General features: G+C 49.1%; 1 protein-coding gene across 1 annotated transcript in view; it reads right to left on the bottom strand.

The window, feature by feature from the left end:
- Positions 1–1,904: 1,904 nt before the first annotated feature.
- The window catches only part of GPATCH8 (G-patch domain containing 8), a 49,377-nt gene continuing 34,980 nt past the window's right edge, over positions 1,905–16,301 (bottom strand). Inside the window, exons 6-8 of the mRNA XM_080359999.1 lie at positions 15,769–15,912; positions 7,770–7,900; positions 1,905–7,195 (exon numbers count right to left, since the gene is read on the bottom strand). Coding sequence (XP_080216125.1) covers positions 3,352–7,195; positions 7,770–7,900; positions 15,769–15,912 — 4,119 coding nt within the window. The 3' untranslated portion in view covers positions 1,905–3,351. The remainder of the gene's footprint in view (positions 7,196–7,769; positions 7,901–15,768; positions 15,913–16,301) is intronic.

The following is a 16,301-nucleotide window of genomic DNA, read 5'->3' as shown; positions in this document are numbered from 1 at the left end:
GGTTTAACTGAGCCCAGGCTGTGGGGCTCTGGGCAGGGTTTAACTGAGCCCAAGCTGTGGGGCTCTAGGGAGGTTTTAAAGGGAGCCCAGGCTGTGGGGCTCTGGGCAGGGTTTAACTGAGCCCAAGCTGTGGGGCTCTGGGCAGGGTTTAACTGAGCCCAGGCTGTGGGGCTCTGGGCAGGGTTTAACTGAGCCCAGGCTGTGGGGCTCTAGGGAGGTTTTAAGCTGAGCCCAGCTGCGGGGTTCTGTGCAGGGTTTAGCCGAGCCCAGCTCAGCTCCAAGCAGCAGCTGTTGGGCTCTGCCCAGCCCAAACCCACCCCCCAAACGCCTTAAGTGAAGTCTATTTTCTCTCCCATCAAATGACTCAATTTCCTGTTTCCTGCCCCATTTCCCTTTCTTGCCCCATTTCACCTTCAGTAACAACCTGGCCAGGACTGAGGGTGCCAGCAGAGATGACAGCGCTGGGGCCCAATAACGTCCTTTAAAAGAAGGATAATTAACAGGACATTTTCTCTGCATCCAGCTCAATATCTTCCAAGCAATATAAAGACTTTTTCCCTCGCTGAACCCAGCATCTAATCCCGTTATTTTAGGAAGGAGCCCCAGGCTCCGTCACCATCAGACGCGGCCGCTCCGAGTCATCTCACGCAACCACACACTTTTAGGGTTTTTTTTCCACAAATCATTGGTTTATTAGAAAGGTTTTTCCCCTCCCCCCTTCATTTTACAGCATATATATATATTTATATATATATCTTATGTGACAAAGTTAAATACAGTCTGTTTACGCTCGTTAAGTAATGGTAGGTTAAGTATTTTTAGCGCCTATTCTGGAAGTCGGGAAAAACTAATAACCCAAAGGCCTGACCGTGGTGTGAAGGTGCCAGAACATGCGTATCGGATCGAGAAGCTCATGAAGCGCTGAGACGTTAATACTGTTAATTATTTACAGAGAGGTTGAGTCCCTTTCTTTTTGAGTGCTGTGTTTCAGTCCAACCTGCTCGAACGTGAAGTTTGAAGAGCGAGGAAGCTCAAGCGTTTGATGCTTTGGATCTCCATGGGGTTGGGTGCTGGGCACAAACACCTCGAGGGATTAGATCTAAAGCACCTTGAGAGATTAAAGAACCAAACACCTCGAGGGATGGGACCCAAACACCTCAAGGGATCAGGACCCAAACACCTCGAGGGATGGGACCCAAACACCTCGAGGGATGGGACCCAAACACCTCAAGGGATCAGGACCCAAACACCTCGAGGGATCAAGACCCAAACACCTCAAGGGATCAGGACCCAAACACCTCGAGGGATCAAGACCCAAACACCTCAAGGGATCAGGACCCAAACACCTCAAGGGATCAGGACCCAAACACCTCAAGGGATCAGGACCCAAACACCTCGAGGGATCAAGACCCAAACACCTTGAGGGATCAAGACCCAAAGCACCTCGAGGGATCAGATCCAGAACCCCAAGGGTTTAGACCCAAAGCACCTCGAGGGATTAGATCCAAAACACCAAGGGTTTAGACCCAAAGCACCTCGAGGGATCAGATCCAGAACACCAAGGGTTTAGACCCAAAGCACCTCAAGGGATTAGATCCAGAACACCAAGGGTTTAGACCCAAAGCACCTCAAGGGATTAAGACTCAAAATGCACTGAGAGATCGGAACCAAACACCTTAAGGGATTAGACCCAAAGCATCTCGAGGGATTAAATCCAAACCACCTCAAGGGATTAAATCCAAACCACCCCGAGGGACTAAATCCAAACCACCTCCAGGAGTTAGACCCAAACCACCTTGAGGGACTAAGACCCAAAGCCCCTCAAGGGCTCAGATCCAAACCACATTGAGGGATCAGACCCAAAGCGCCTCGAGGGATTAAAGACCCAAATCACCTTGAGGGATCAGATCCAAAGCATCTCGAGGGATGGGACGCAAAGCAGCTCGTCCTTCATGCAAGCAGCAAAGGCTTACGGGGAAAAGGCTTTTTCCTTCACCAGGAGACTGTATGAACCTGCAAATCAAACCCAGGGGAAAACAAACCAAAGGAAAAACCAGAACAAAACCCAGGATATTTTACACCGGGGGAAACAACCCGAGCTCCTGCGGTGCCGGTTCCCTTCAGCACCGGAACCTTCTCCTCACCTACTTGTTTTTCTTCTGCAAAATGTTAAATGGAGATAGTATTTTTTTTTCTTTTTACATTTTATAGTACATAAAAACTTCAAAAATACATGAGCTTGGTAAAATATACATGCTTAGTCACTTTGCGTCTAGCGGAAACTATAAAGTCGAACCTTTACAAGTGTTTTATTTCACCTACGGCAAACGTATTTACACAGAAGCCACCAGAACGAGTACCACTAAAAGAACTGGCTGTAAAAAATATTATTGCGGTATACTACAAATGTAACCTTTTGTTTTTTTTCTTTAGATGAGCTACAAAAAGCAGCATCTTTGTTTACAGAGTTCAGTGCAATTCTTTACATTAAAAAAAAAAAAGAAAAACAAACCACCTATAAATTAAGGAAACCATCAGTATTACAGAGGAAAGAATAATACACTTTACATACCCCAGCCTCTCTTCTCTGTATTGCTTCGATTCCTGAAGGGATTTTTCCGCTCTCTCTCGCCCCATTGCCTCTCAATACCACAAAAGATGGAAGTTAGTGATTTATAGGGTTTTTTGCCCCACTCTCAAGCGGTCAAAGCCCAGGGTGATACCACCAACCACAAACCCTCCTGCCCCCCTTTCCCGACACTGCATCCTCGGTGGGGAAGGGTCGGAGCGCTGGGCACACGCTTTAAACTAAGACTTGACTCCCACTTGCATTGCTCAGCAAGGCAACAAAAACGCAGCAAGAAGGTGCCAAGAAACCTCCTGTAACGCCTGCAAACCGGTGCTGGCCCTTCCATCGCCAGCATCCCCAGCTGCCCGTGAGTGTTGTATGGCCGATTACAAGGCGGATTCAATCATGCTGACTATTTTAATTAGATGACCTCATTAAAAGGATTTTTGCGAGACCTGAAATCTCGTTTCTCATCTGCAAGGCGGAGATGACCAAGCGTAAGGATCCAGGGAAAAGAGAAAAAGGCCTTTCCAAGCGTCTCGCTGGTCCGCAGGTGAAATAATTGTGGTGGGACGGCGGTGCTGAGTGCGCGGGGCCACGGGGACAAGGGACAGTCCCTGGGAGCGGATAGAACGCAACGATCCGACCCGCCCGGCCCTCCAGCCTTCCGCTTCTTTGGCTGCAAAATAGCGCAAGGAAATTCTTCAGGCCTCACCCGCCAGCCGGATCAACTTCCCGAAATGCAAAATATAGTCTCCTTCCTCCAGGGTTAACGTTGTTCTTCATGTGCCGTGACTGGGGGGATGCTGCAAGTCCTGTCCTGAGAAAATGGGGTGCAGCAGAGGGTGGAGGTGCAAGGCGGTGGCGGCGGCGGCCGCAGCGGGTCTGGGGGTCAGGAGGGTCGGGTAGAGCGCGTGAGGAACCGGGTGGAAAGTGAAGGGGCCGGGGTGGATGGCAGATGCGGGGATGATGTGGATGGGGTGGCTGGCGAGAAACGTGGCGGGGTGCCCCGGGATGATGGAGTGGGTCAAGTGGGATAAGGAAATGGGCGTTAAGTGGGGCTGGGGGATGTGGTGGACCTGAGCGAGCGGCTGGGGGTGCGGGTGCGGGTGGATGCCGATGGCGGCGGCGGCGGCGGCCGCGTGGTGCTGCAGGATGGCGTGCTGCACCGTGGTGATGGACGTGGCCGCCGCCGCCGCCGGCTGCTGGATGTGGATGGGCTGCAGGGCCGGCGCGGCCGGCGCCAGGGCCGCCCCGGCGGGGAAAGCCTTGACCTGCTTGGCCAGGAGCTGCTGCTGGATGTGCTGCTGAGCGGCTTGCTGCAGCTTGCTGTATTTCTCCATTTCTTCGGGGGTAAAAGTGATGGGTTGGCTCTCAAGCGGCGCTAGAGAGGAGTCTTCTCCTCCTTCGCGATCACCTTCCATGCTCGGATCCCCGCCCTGGGGCACGTAGCCGGAAAAGTGCTCGACATCCGGAACTAAGGGCATCATACTGGTTTCCACTGAGACCGGTTGGTTGCCCCCGTCCATGGGTTCCAGCCCGTCGCCATCGCTCCGATCCGCGAGGAAGTTGTGCGGCATGACCAGGTCTCCGGAACCGAAGCACTCGGGGAGCGCCGGCGCTTCCAGGGGAACGGCCGGCATTTCCACGGCGGGTTCATCCCGTTTCTGCTCATCCAGAGCTTTGTCCTGAATCATCATCACCACATCTTCCAGCAGAGACTGCCCGGCCAGCTGAGCCTCCTCCACGCCTTGGGAAGCATCCTCTGAATCCGACAGCTCTTGCTCCTCGCCCCTCTCCAAGCCGGATTCTTCGTATCTTTTGGAGTTTGGTTTTCGAACAGTCGGTAGTTTCCCAATTAAGGGGAGAACCGGTTTGTTGCCTAAGGAAGGAGGAAGTTTGGGGCCAAAGTAGCCCTGCGGAGGATCTTTCAGCTTTATGCCCACCTTGTTTGGCCCTGCCAGCACCTCATCGGCGACGCAGGGCTTCTTCTCAACCTTCCTGGACTGAATCTTTTCCAGGAGGAGTTTTGCAGTGACAGAATTTCTCTCCTCCGGGCTGCAGTCGCCTTCCGAGGTCCTCCCCGTGCCGCTGCTGTTTTGGGAGAGCGAGCCGGACCCTTTCAGATCCTCCCCTTTGCCGTCCTCTTTCTTCAGCGCCGATCCTTCATTTCGGCCTGCCCGGAAATAGTGAGGAGACTGCGAGCGGTAGATTTTGGACCTGATGAAGTCTCTCCTCCCGGATCTCCTCTCTTCGGGGCTCTCGTGGCCTCGGGAGCCCTTTCGGGAGAGCGATCTCTGCGAGTGGCTGCGGGTGCTGCGGCTGCGGTCCCTGCTGTAGCTGCGGCTCCGTTTCCAGCTGCGCCCCGTGACGCTGCGGCTCCTCCTCTTGCTCCGGCTGCGGCTGCAGCTGCTGCTGCGTGTCCTGCCGCGGCTCCTCGTCCTCGACCTGTCTCGAGGGTGCGTCCGGCTCCGGCTTCGGCTCCTCGACCTGCTCCTGCTCGAGCTGTAGTCGTCCTCGGAAGAGGAGTATTTGCGTCGCTTCGACCTGTGGTTCGAGCTGTTGTAGTCGGAGTCGTCCTCCGAGTCGTGGGACCGCTTGGAACGGCACCGCGAGCGGTCGCTGTAGTCGCTGTAGCTGTCATCTGAGTAGCTCCTGCGGCAGCTGTAGTGGCTGCGCTCCGAGGACGCGTCCGAGCTGCTGGAATAGGACCTGCCCGAGGAGTCCCCGCGGCCCGAGCGCGAGCGGCTCCTGGAGCGCCCGCTGCCGGAGTCGTAGTCGTCGTCGCTGTACCGCGAGGGCGATTTCTGGCGGCAGCGCTTCCTGCGCGAGCCCTCGTCGCTGTCATAGTCGCCGCTGCTCTGCCGGCTGCGGCGGCCGCTCCTGCCCAGGGACGGGGCCGCACAGCGTCGCCGGAAAGCCGGTACCTGCTGCGGCTCAGCCTTGTGCTTTTTGCTGCCGTGCTCCTGGCAGGAGTTACCCCCGTCCTCTTTTTTACCGCTGCTCCCCTCCTCGGCAGACAGAGACTTCCTCTGGGACTCCTGCGAGCATCGCTTTTTCTTCTGGAAATGGCCGCAGTCTTCAGACAGTTCGGTTTTTAGCGCCCGCTCCGATTCGGTAGAAAGAGAGGATTTGCCTTTCCTGTGCCGGTGTCTTTTCCGTTTCTTGGGTTTCTCTTCCCCCGGGTCAGTTTTTCGGCTTTTCTCATCAGCTTCCTCCTTGTGTTTACGTTTGTGTTTGCCAGACTTTTTGTGCTTCTTTTTCTTTTTGTGTTTATGGGACCTTCCGGATTTACTCTTGCCGGTTACGCTTTTACTCCCATCCTCTCCCTCTCCCTTACTAACACTCGCCAAACTGGATTCCTGCTTGACCTGGGAGCTGCAGGCCGACAGAGATTTGTTTTCCGTTTTTAGAGCAGAGCGGTTCGCCATGTTTTCTACCTCCTTGGCTTTGCTCATCTCACCGGGTTCTGCGTTTGGGGCGTTTTCTTTACAAACACTCCCCGCATCCTTCGATTTCTCCGCCCCTTTCCCTTTCGCATCTTTGTTGCGTGAGAGCTTGAAATCAAAATACAGGGGGTTGCAGCTGTACGAAACAGACGGTTCCGCTTTGGTAAATATGAGAAGCTCTGAAGGCCACTGGAGCGTCGTGCTCTCATCTTTACTCAAAACAGGGAAAAAAGGTCCAGTTGGATGCTTTGGTCCTTCAGAGACATCTTTACAGCCCGAGACAGGCTGGGTGATTTCTTTAGCAGCGTCTGGCTCGGGGAGGCTGCTCTCTGGATGCTGTTTGCTCTCCTGAACGTTCGCATTTTCCGGGACTTCTTTTAGCTCCGTTTTGCTGTGCTGCGCCACGGTTTCGGGAGCGCTCTGCTCCTTCTGCTGCCCTGCGCTCTCAACGGCCTTTTCTGCTTGCTTGCCGGGTTTGGGTTTTGGAGAATTACCCTTTTTAACTTCATGCGTGGTTTTTTTGTGCACATTTTCAGCTTCCATTTGTTCGGTAGACTTCATGAAAAGCAGGAATTGAAAATTGGGTTTGACTTTACAATGGGCTGGGGGGATATAGTGATAGTATTCTGGTTCTATCGCCGTTGGTCCGTCCTCTCGCTTCATCTTTTTTAATTTAGATAACGTAGTGGCTAGAGACCCGCTATCTTTGTCGTGTTGGTCGTCTTCCTCTGCCTTACCGTCAGAATTATTTGTGCTTTCGCCCTCGCCAGATTTCTGCAGGTTCCCTGCGTCCGAGGACCCTCTTTCATCACCTTTTGCTCCGTCTGCAGAGCCTGATTCTTCCCCGTGGTCCTTGAAAACAGAAGCAATGGTCTCCAGCTTTACCGGCGTCTTCTTGGCGAAGGAAAACGACACGCCGATCTTTTGCAGCGGCGTCCCCAACGTGCTCTTAATGCCAAAGCTGATGGCTTGTGTTGTCTGGAGGGGCGTCTGGCCCGGGATGACGGTGCCGCCGACCTGGCCCGTGTTGAGGAACCCTCTGTCCATCGGCGTCTCGGTCGTTTGGCCGGAACTCGTCTGGATGAAAGAGCCGCCGGCTGCGGAATCGTCGTCGTCGCCACCTTCCTCGTCCACGGCCACCGTGGTTGTTCTGAACATGGGGCCGCTCCCGGGAGCACTGTAGAGCAATTAAAACAGAGGAAAATGCTGACTGCCAGTTATACCCTGGTTTCAAGTAAATCATACCTCACTTCAGCAAAAAAAAAGGTCTTATCTTAATTTTTGCTCCAAAAAGGGCTTATTTTCAGGGCATGTCTTCTTTTGCCATGAACAACAAGCTTGAGCTTGAAGAAGAGGACACTGAGGGGGGACTCTTTCCTGGGGATCAAGATGGAAAGGGGGAGTGTCAGGAAGATGGAGCCAGGCTCTGCTGGTGACAACCAGGGACAGGACAAGGGGCAATGGGTGCAAACTGGAACACAGGAGGTTCCGCTTAAGGATGAGAAGCAACTTGTTCGGGGTGAGGGTGGCAGAGCCTGGCCCAGGCTGCCCAGGGGGTTGTGGAGTCTCCTTCTGTGCAGACATTCCAACCCGCCTGGACACCTTCCCGTGTAACCTCAGCTGGGTGTTCCTGCTCCATGGGGGGATTGCACTGGATGAGCTTTCCAGGGCCCTTCAACCCCTGACATTCTGTGGTTAGAGAAGTAAGAACCCCAGCGCAGGCCGAGGCGCTCAGGGACAGTCAGACTCACCACTCAGGTTGTCTCCTTTGCTCCGCCAGCTCGTGCAGCCGCCGCAGCGCCTTCTCCTGCTTCCTTTCATCCTTCCGCGACCGCGACGAGACGTTGCGAGCGAATTCCCTTTGCTTGAGATCCTTCAACCTCTGGGGCAAAAGAAAGCGGGAGCAGGTTAGGGATGGTTGAGCCGTAGCACCGGGAAATAGGCCGTACGGCCCGTCCCCGGTCGCGTTTATTGAGCTGGGATGGACCAACAGCATCTCGGCTCAACAAAGCGAGCGGGCGCATCGTTATCCTCCCAGGAGCTGAACAGAACGACAACCGACGATCGCTTTTGGCTACGGCTTCAAGTCTGCGTGCGCGTTTCCAATTCACGCGGCTGGTTTTCTTTAGCGAAGTTGATTTCAAAGCAATAAGCGAATTCTGGAAGGAAAAGGGGCTAAAAAAACCAAACAAACTTCATTTTGCAGGGTGTGAATGTACTTGACAAACAGCGCACGGCTAAAGTCTGAGTAGCACGGGCCAAAGGACAGAAAGGGATTAGAGAGTCACCCACGTATTCGATCTGACAAAAGCAATGTACAAATTACATTGGAGAAGGTGCCAAAAACATGGGGGAAGGTGCCAAAAATCCCATGCGGATGATTCAAGGAAGCAAATAAATAATCCAACAGACAGTTCCTGACCAGAGTCTCTCAAGAAATCAAAGGCTCTAAAATGCAGCGGGGTCTTTGGGGGTTTCGTACTTTGGAGGGTAGAAATGTTGAGTTCCCCAGAATAAAACCAAACCCAAACCCGAGGGATTTCAGACATCGTAACGTCGCTGAGATTTCAGAGCATCTTTGAAAGTCTGTGTCTCAAAGCACTAGGCAAAGAGCTGCTGTTTTCCCTTTGAATACGTGTAAAAACTCCTAAGTTTTTGTTTGAGAGCGCTATACAGAGGGTTTAGGAACAGAAAGCAGCAAAGATCGCTACCACGCTAAGGGATTCATTTTGCTTTTTCAGTGCACGATTTGAAGCCCTTTCAAAAGGCCCAGAAAGCAACGTGTACCCAGCTTTGCAAACAGCGTCGTGGTTTTCAATGAAGGGTTTGCAGGAGTAACGGTGCTCAGAGCAGCAAAATCCTCCTACGGGATGGACAAAGCATCAGTGAATTCTAAATACGCCTCTGGCTGACTCTGCCTTGAGCGGAGCAGAGTCAGAAACAGCGGAGCTGAAAACTACCCCAAAATCCCAATTTGAATGAATGAAGTTGGCCCAATGTAAAGAGAACATTGCTTTGTGAAAAGGGGAAGATTCGACAAGACAGAGGATTCTCTTACTAAGTGTGGTTGCTAAATTTACCCAAATCAGAGGGGAGGACACACAAATGAGAGAAATAATACGGCTACAGACAGCAGTAGAAAGGAACTCACTCTTGTGATCTGGGCTCCAAAATTAGAAGGGTTTGCTTTCAATACATCAGCTGAAAACGTCACATCACAAAGAAAAAAACATAAAGTAAAAATATAACAAGAGTGGAAGAGAGGAAAATATAAAGTAATAAAAAGCAAGTGTTACTAGGCAGGGTTTGGGTGCGTTTGTGAGCTATTCTATGGAAAAGGAGCAGAACGGGGGACACACAGACACGGACGGACACAGCAATAATCCCACCTGGAATTACAGAGCTGCTTTCACCAGGACAAGTAAAGGGCTCACGGGTTTCATGGTGTGTGTTAAGTGTTGAATAGTCATTTATTTTGTAAGAAGGAGGGGAAAAAAACCTATAAAAATGGACTAAGTGACGCTATCGGCTTTTTTACGCTGATTTAAAGTCACCAGCAGCCGGCGAAACTATTTAAAACTATTTAACTGGGGGTTGGTGCCAAATCTCTAGATCACTGATGAAAATACGACCCGGCTATTTACACCAGGAGTGAACTGTGACCTTTCATTAGAAGAGGAAAGTGCAACGGTGCGATTGAGAAGAACCCACCTCTGTCCCATGAAACGTCTCCCTGGGAAATCAAATGGGCTCAAAGTGGATAAAGATGCTCCTGCCGCAATGCAATTCTGCCTTTGTTACAGATTTTTAAGGAAAATGGGATTAAATGCTCATTTCCTTCAATGCTGATCTTGGGGCAGCTCCGCTCCCCAAAACCTCCCGCTCTCAATGGGTACAATTAGAAGCGATGGAGCAAACGAAGTATCCGGGTGCACCGCGACACTGATTAATCCCTGCGCCTTTTCGGATTATAAACCACTCCAGAAGGTTTTCAAAGTGCTGAGGGTTTATTACACCCCAATTGGGGAGGATTGGGTTTGATTTTACAAAGCTGAGTTGGAAAAGGACTAAGAGATCTTGAGGTTGAGTCGGGGCCAGAAAGAAGCATCTTGCTGGGTAAGTTACAGATAGAAAGTCCATAATTGAATCCAGTGATTTATCCACGTAAAAAACAGTGGACAACCAGTTAACAACCACCTCCCCTAACCTAAATTAGGTGAATTAATTAAAAAACAGTAATAAAAGGAATATATCAAAGCAATGAAATGCTTCTTAGCATACCGCAGGTCTCGGCCTTCCCAGCAAGCTACTGGAACTAGATGGATATTAAAACTAGGCTTAACACTAAAGAAATTCCCAGCTAATCCTTAGTTCATTATTCTAATCCCTCGCAAGCTTGAAATTACTTTTAGGACCCTCCGGTTTATTATAATAAGGGTGACAGCGGTAAACCCAGCGACCAGCAAAATGGGACACAAACCAGCAGCACTCGAGCGACATGCATCCAAATTGCTGCACATTGAAGCTGAATTTGTTACCTCCAGCTTAATATTGGGTTTTATGAAGAGCTGCCGCCCACCTCAGCGTTGGAACAAGGAATAGTATTGTAGGTTTTGAGCCTGGTTTCTAAGAAAATTACTATGAATTCTTTACATTTCAGTGGGTGCGCAAATGGAGCTTTTGAAGAAGTGGTTTTATAGGGAATCCTGATCACTGCATAGCTCAGGAGGAGCCAAATTGGCCATTACGCCACTACCTTCTAATTCTCTTCAAATCGCCTTAAATAAGTTGCGCTCCCGTGTCATTTAAAAGCTCAGGAACCACGTGAAGGTGGTTGAATAACATGGGGACCATCCGCGTTCAGAAACCGCTGTAAAAGCCAAAAAACTCGGCAATCGCACATGAGGTTTTGCTGGGAGATGGTACCAAAGCGAGACCCCCCAGCACCAAACTGGGGCGTGAATGCATTTTCTCAACTGAAGCTGATACCGATTTACCGAACCCAGGCCCATTCGAGAGGCCTAAAATCGCAGAGCAGGATGAGACGGTGTTATTCTCGGGATATAAAAAGCACTTTGCCCCACTGCTTTACCGGACCTGAAGATGCAAGACATTCAGGACAAACCTTATATCGAGAAGAGGGATAAACTGGATCACTGAGATGGGAGAGCACGATCTCATTGGAACCTGCTCCTCCCTTGCTATTGTTCTCAAGTCTCTCTGTTGATCCCTATTTAAATAAGATAATAATGTCGTTTTCATTACATATTTCTGGCTTCCTGGATTTCCCACGTACGCTCAGTTCTCTACCACAAAAGCTTCTGGGAGCAAACGACACCATGAGCTCGAAAGACCTTTAATATTTCATATAAATGAGAACACAAGCCCTGCTTATTTTTGGTCATCGACATTCTTTGCACACTTGTGAATGAAGTGAAGAGGGCAGAGGGGAAACGGCACGAAACTGCTCCTTTATCTTCATTTCTCCTGTGACATCTTGTCTGGATCTTATAGAAAATATACCCTGTGTTAAAGCACCATGGAGAACCCAACACTGGGTGTAATTGCCACGTCCAGCCCTTGCACACTCAAGAGTTATTTTCTTGAACATTTTCCAGGTATAAGTGATCTTCCCCAACTGCGTTTGGCTCAGCAAACGAGCAGCTCAACAGTTTAAATTGAGTTTTAAGAGAAATACTGTGGGGTTTTGGAGGGTTAAGCATTTCAAGCTTCACATGGAGATTCTCCAAGCTTTGGCATTCAAGTTGTGCTTGAAGATCCGAGTTTTTGGAAAGCTCAAGCCCAACTCTCCCCAAACCTGAAAGGTCAGGGTTTGGATTTTAAGAACTCATCAACCAGTGTCTATGGTGGTTGTTTTATTGTGAGTTAATAGATCCCTCTGCCTCGGTGTTAAATACATAATTAGGGCATGAAGAGAAGCGCAAATCTCTAGTTTCAGTTCTTAGTTCCACCCTCTTTCCTAAAGAGCTTCTTTATGGAAATACGTTCCCTTTGTCTTTTTATAAAGAGAATCTTAGGCAGGATTAATCATCTGCACCTCCAAAAGGCCACACATTTCCAAATAAATCAAATGAAAGCTCCATAAAAGGCCGCATTTCAATGCTGGCTGGTGTTCTCACAGTTGACCTGGCAAGAGTTCACACAGGAAAGCGTTTGTTTTTCACCATTAATTCGGAAGGCGAATGTTTTTATGTGTACAACAGTGACTTCTAACAGCCCAGCCCTTCATCAGGGAGGCGAGCAGGAATATGAGATTCTTTTAGGAAATTTGTAGATTAAGCTAAAAAAAATAACGTAAAAGCTCCGTTACTTACACAGAAGGTCAATCCAAGCACTGCAATTTTAGCTGCTCTAACGGTTGTGCGATACACATCAGGTTCATTTGCTACGAAAACAGAACCGGGTGCAAGCCCAGAAATGGTGACCCATGTTCTTCTCGATGCAAATCTAACACCAGTGTTTCATCTCGATGTCAAAGCCCAAAACCAAATTAAGGCCGCACTCAGATGTAATACTCTATCTTTGCTTTCTTTTGCATGTCTGTTAATTATTATCACTCTGCTGACAGTCAGCATGGTGCAACACCAGAGGCTGAGTCCTTCCTAAGCCACCGGCCCTTCCTAGGCCAACAGTCCTTGCAAGGCCGCTGGCCCTTCCTAGGCCACCAGGGTCCTTCCTAGGCCACCAGCCCTTCCCAGGCCCCAAGCCACCAGTCCTTCCTAGGCCACTGGCCCTTCCTAAACCATTGGTTCTTCCTAAGCCACCGGCCCTTCCCAAGACACTGGTCCTTCCTAGGCCACTGGCCCTTCCTAAGCCATTCGTTCTTCCTAAGCCACCAGCCCTTCCCAAGACACCGGTCCTTCCTAGGCCACTGGCCCTTCCTAAGCCATTGGTTCTTCCTAAGCCACCGGCCCTTCCCAGGCCACTGGCCCTTCCTAAGCCATTGGTTCTTCCTAAGCCACCGGCCCTTCCTAGGCCACCGGTCCTTCCCAAGCCACCAGTCCTTCCCAAGCCACCAGTCCTTCCCAAGCCACCAGGCTCAAACCCATTAAAGATATCAGAAGCTTTCCAGGGTGACAAAAATTGAAGCCATCTATGGTCACAACCATTTGCAGCTGCTCACTGAAGGATCTTTAAGGGAACTGGGTTTATGTTTCCTCTTCCAGTGCCATCTGTATGAACTCAAGTTGGATCTGGTGTCCTGGTTTCCCCTGCGAGGGACTGACCATGTGGTTCCTGTTCTTTAGAATAGTTGTAATTCTCATTTCAAGTATCAACCTAATTAAAAATAATCTAGAGAATGATATCACGCACCTCCAAGGTGTTTAAAACACAATTACCCAAACAGGCCAATGGTTTGTGATAAAAGATGGAAGATTATTTTCCCAGTTAAGGTAATCTTTTAAAATATTGCCTTTTGGATACAACCTTAGTGTTGAGGTCAATTCATTCATATCCAAATGTGATATGAAATCAGCGTTGTCAGGAAATAATAATAGTAAAGTCTCCCCTTTAATTGTTTGGTGTTGACAAGCTGGTGGGTCCAAAATGTATCCGGTAGGGATCAATGCACTTACCGATCGTCCCTGTTTCGCAATAATCCTGAGTTCCTTCCTGGAATACAAGACAGTGTCTTTTTAACTCGGGAGCAGAAGGGGATGTGAGGATGGAACATCTATTTACAGGGACAGCCTGACGCTCGCTGAGCCGCAGAGAAATAAGCAAACGCTTCAATGTGGTGGGTTTGTGTCACTAAAAATACTTGAAAGCAAAATTGAGCGCATGGAAATCTGTTCAACGAGCTCTGGAAAAGGCAAAACCAAAGCGCTGTTGCCTCAAGAGTTACTGCTGAGAAGACACATTGTAGATAATATACACCGAGATGGTTGGCTCTAATTATCTAGGATAACATAATGTAAGAAAACTTCGTGTTAGGCTCAAAAAAAACCCCTTCTCTTCTTGTCCAAATAGGCAAAATGTGTAGCATCAATGTGCAATGCATTATGAAACACACAGCGTTGGCTTTTTTTTACTCTAACTGCCATATAATTGAGAATAGACAGTTAGAACCGAGCCTACCTTGAGCGGTAATGACCAACAGAAGTGAGATGGTGTTACTTATGCAAATTTACCTTCATTATTTCGAGGCAGTTTCAAGCTCACTCCCTGAGCACTGACCCAACAGGGCGACACACGTTTCCACACGACATAAAGCCGGACAAGCAACTTTTTCCCTAAGCAAAGCACGATCGCTTCTTTGTTTAAATCCCTGTGTAACTAGGAATTAATGCTGGGTGACGTAGCGAGAGTTTGATGGATCCATTTCCCCAAAGCCCGCCTGAAGTTACTGCAACGGATGCAAATTATCCAAGAACATCAATTCCATTCAGAATAATCAGCAGCACCAAGCAACCCCCAAATTCTCTTTACTGATGAGAAGGTTACACCGCTCTGCACGTTCCCAACACATTATAATCTTCTTTATCTTCTAGATGCTTATTTTCTTGCACTCTTGCTGATGTCTTTTTAATACCAACGTGGCTGCTTTCTACAGGTTTGTTTTCTCTTCCCCAGCATCTCTCAACGCCAGAAAAACCTCGCGGCCTCGCCAACCTCATGTCAGTCCCCTTATTAATCACCCGAGGGTTTTAAAAAGGAGTTGACATAACCACGCTGCCTCCCCGTGCTGTAAGAACGTGACACAAGCAGGTCCTTCCACCCTCTCGATAAATGGAATCGCACTCGCGTTTCACCCAAGTCGATGGAAAACCTGACAGTAAGTTCGCCGCTATCAGGTGTCCCCGCTCGTTTTCCCAAGGCAAAGTAAATGAATGAGTTTCTTAATTCTATTAAAACCCAGTTTCTCAGGGCACTCACACAGAAACTGCCCTGAGATTTCCTGCTTAGGTTCCCTTAGTGAATTTATTTTGAGTTATACTTAATACATGGAAAAAAACCCAGACAAACATACTCTGTAAAGCCATATTGGTTTTAAGCTGTTGCTTCACTGCTATTTGGCAAGATCTAGTAGTCTATGCACCCCCTCCCCAAGTTATCAGCATTTTAATGACTGTCTTGTGAGAATTTATGACTAGCAATAGCAAAAAAACCTCCTTTGAGCAATTTCGCCTCTGGATGAGCCACCGCTGCTGTCTGTTGGACATTTACATCTCATTTAGATGCTTCAGATGGTCAGATCGATCAAGTTAAACCATGAGCTGCTATTTACTGCGCAGTAGGAAGTGTCACGTAGATCCCTAGGTACCTTGGGACCAAAGCCACGCGATTCTGAATCCTCCTCCTGAGAGTTAGGGAATTTGGGACGAGCTTTTCTTCTCTAACTTTTGACAGCCCGTTGTTTCCTACTCTATTTTCGGTCATTTGACAGAACACGGGCCATAGAATTAAAAGGGTGCACACATGGCACATGGCCAGTCCCCAAAGCCACGCTACCCGCTGCAAACTGGGAGCCACCCACAACCACGTGCGCTCCTCCCAGTTTCCCAGTAGCTCATGGGTCACTGCAAACTGGGCTCCTCGATGCCAACAGTGGAGTGGGGTTTTCTTTCCTTGTTGTTTTGGGGGTTTATTTTTAATGTATGGTGGGCATAAGAGTCTTAATCAGTGCCATAACACACCTATTCCCGGGGAAACGAGGAAATAGATACACTGGGGAAATTCAAAGTATTAATCGCAATGAATATAAATGTGTTATCAACACTTATTTACCTGCTTGTGAGCGTGATCGTAAGAGTTGATGTGGTTGTCAAACTCCTGATGCTTTTGATACTGCTTGTCGCAGAGTTCACAGTAGAAGTTTGCTCTCAGGTCTTCCAAAGCTTTGGCAATTGCCTTTTCTTTATCGACGTAATCCTGCAAAATTAACGACAGTAAAAAATGCCTTTTGTTAAACTTGCTGTGAAACAAACAGCAGATGAAGAAGCTGATGGTTCTTCGAAATTAAAAGGTATGAAAGATAATTCTGCAATGCTAGATTCGCACCCGCACATTTTGCGCTGAGAACGTGACGCTAAAAAACGCGGCAGCTCTGGGTTTAGGGAAGGAAACGTCCGATGTCCTGCTCACGTCATTCTTTCCACAACAGGAGCAAAACACACAGAGACAAACCTGCTGCTCTGCTCCGGCTCTTCAGCAGCCACGCAAACACCACGGGTAATGGCAGGAAGTGAGTAATCAGTGTGTTAAAATACAAATAATCTCAATAATGACCAGAAAAACTAGAATATTAAATTCCTATGACC

This window comes from Nesoenas mayeri, assembly GCF_963082525.1.
Source record: "Nesoenas mayeri genome assembly, chromosome: 26".
Classification (NCBI taxonomy): domain Eukaryota; kingdom Metazoa; phylum Chordata; class Aves; order Columbiformes; family Columbidae; genus Nesoenas; species Nesoenas mayeri.
The sequence above is the reverse complement of the archived record's forward strand: the minus strand, read 5'-3'. Positions and strand labels throughout refer to the sequence as shown.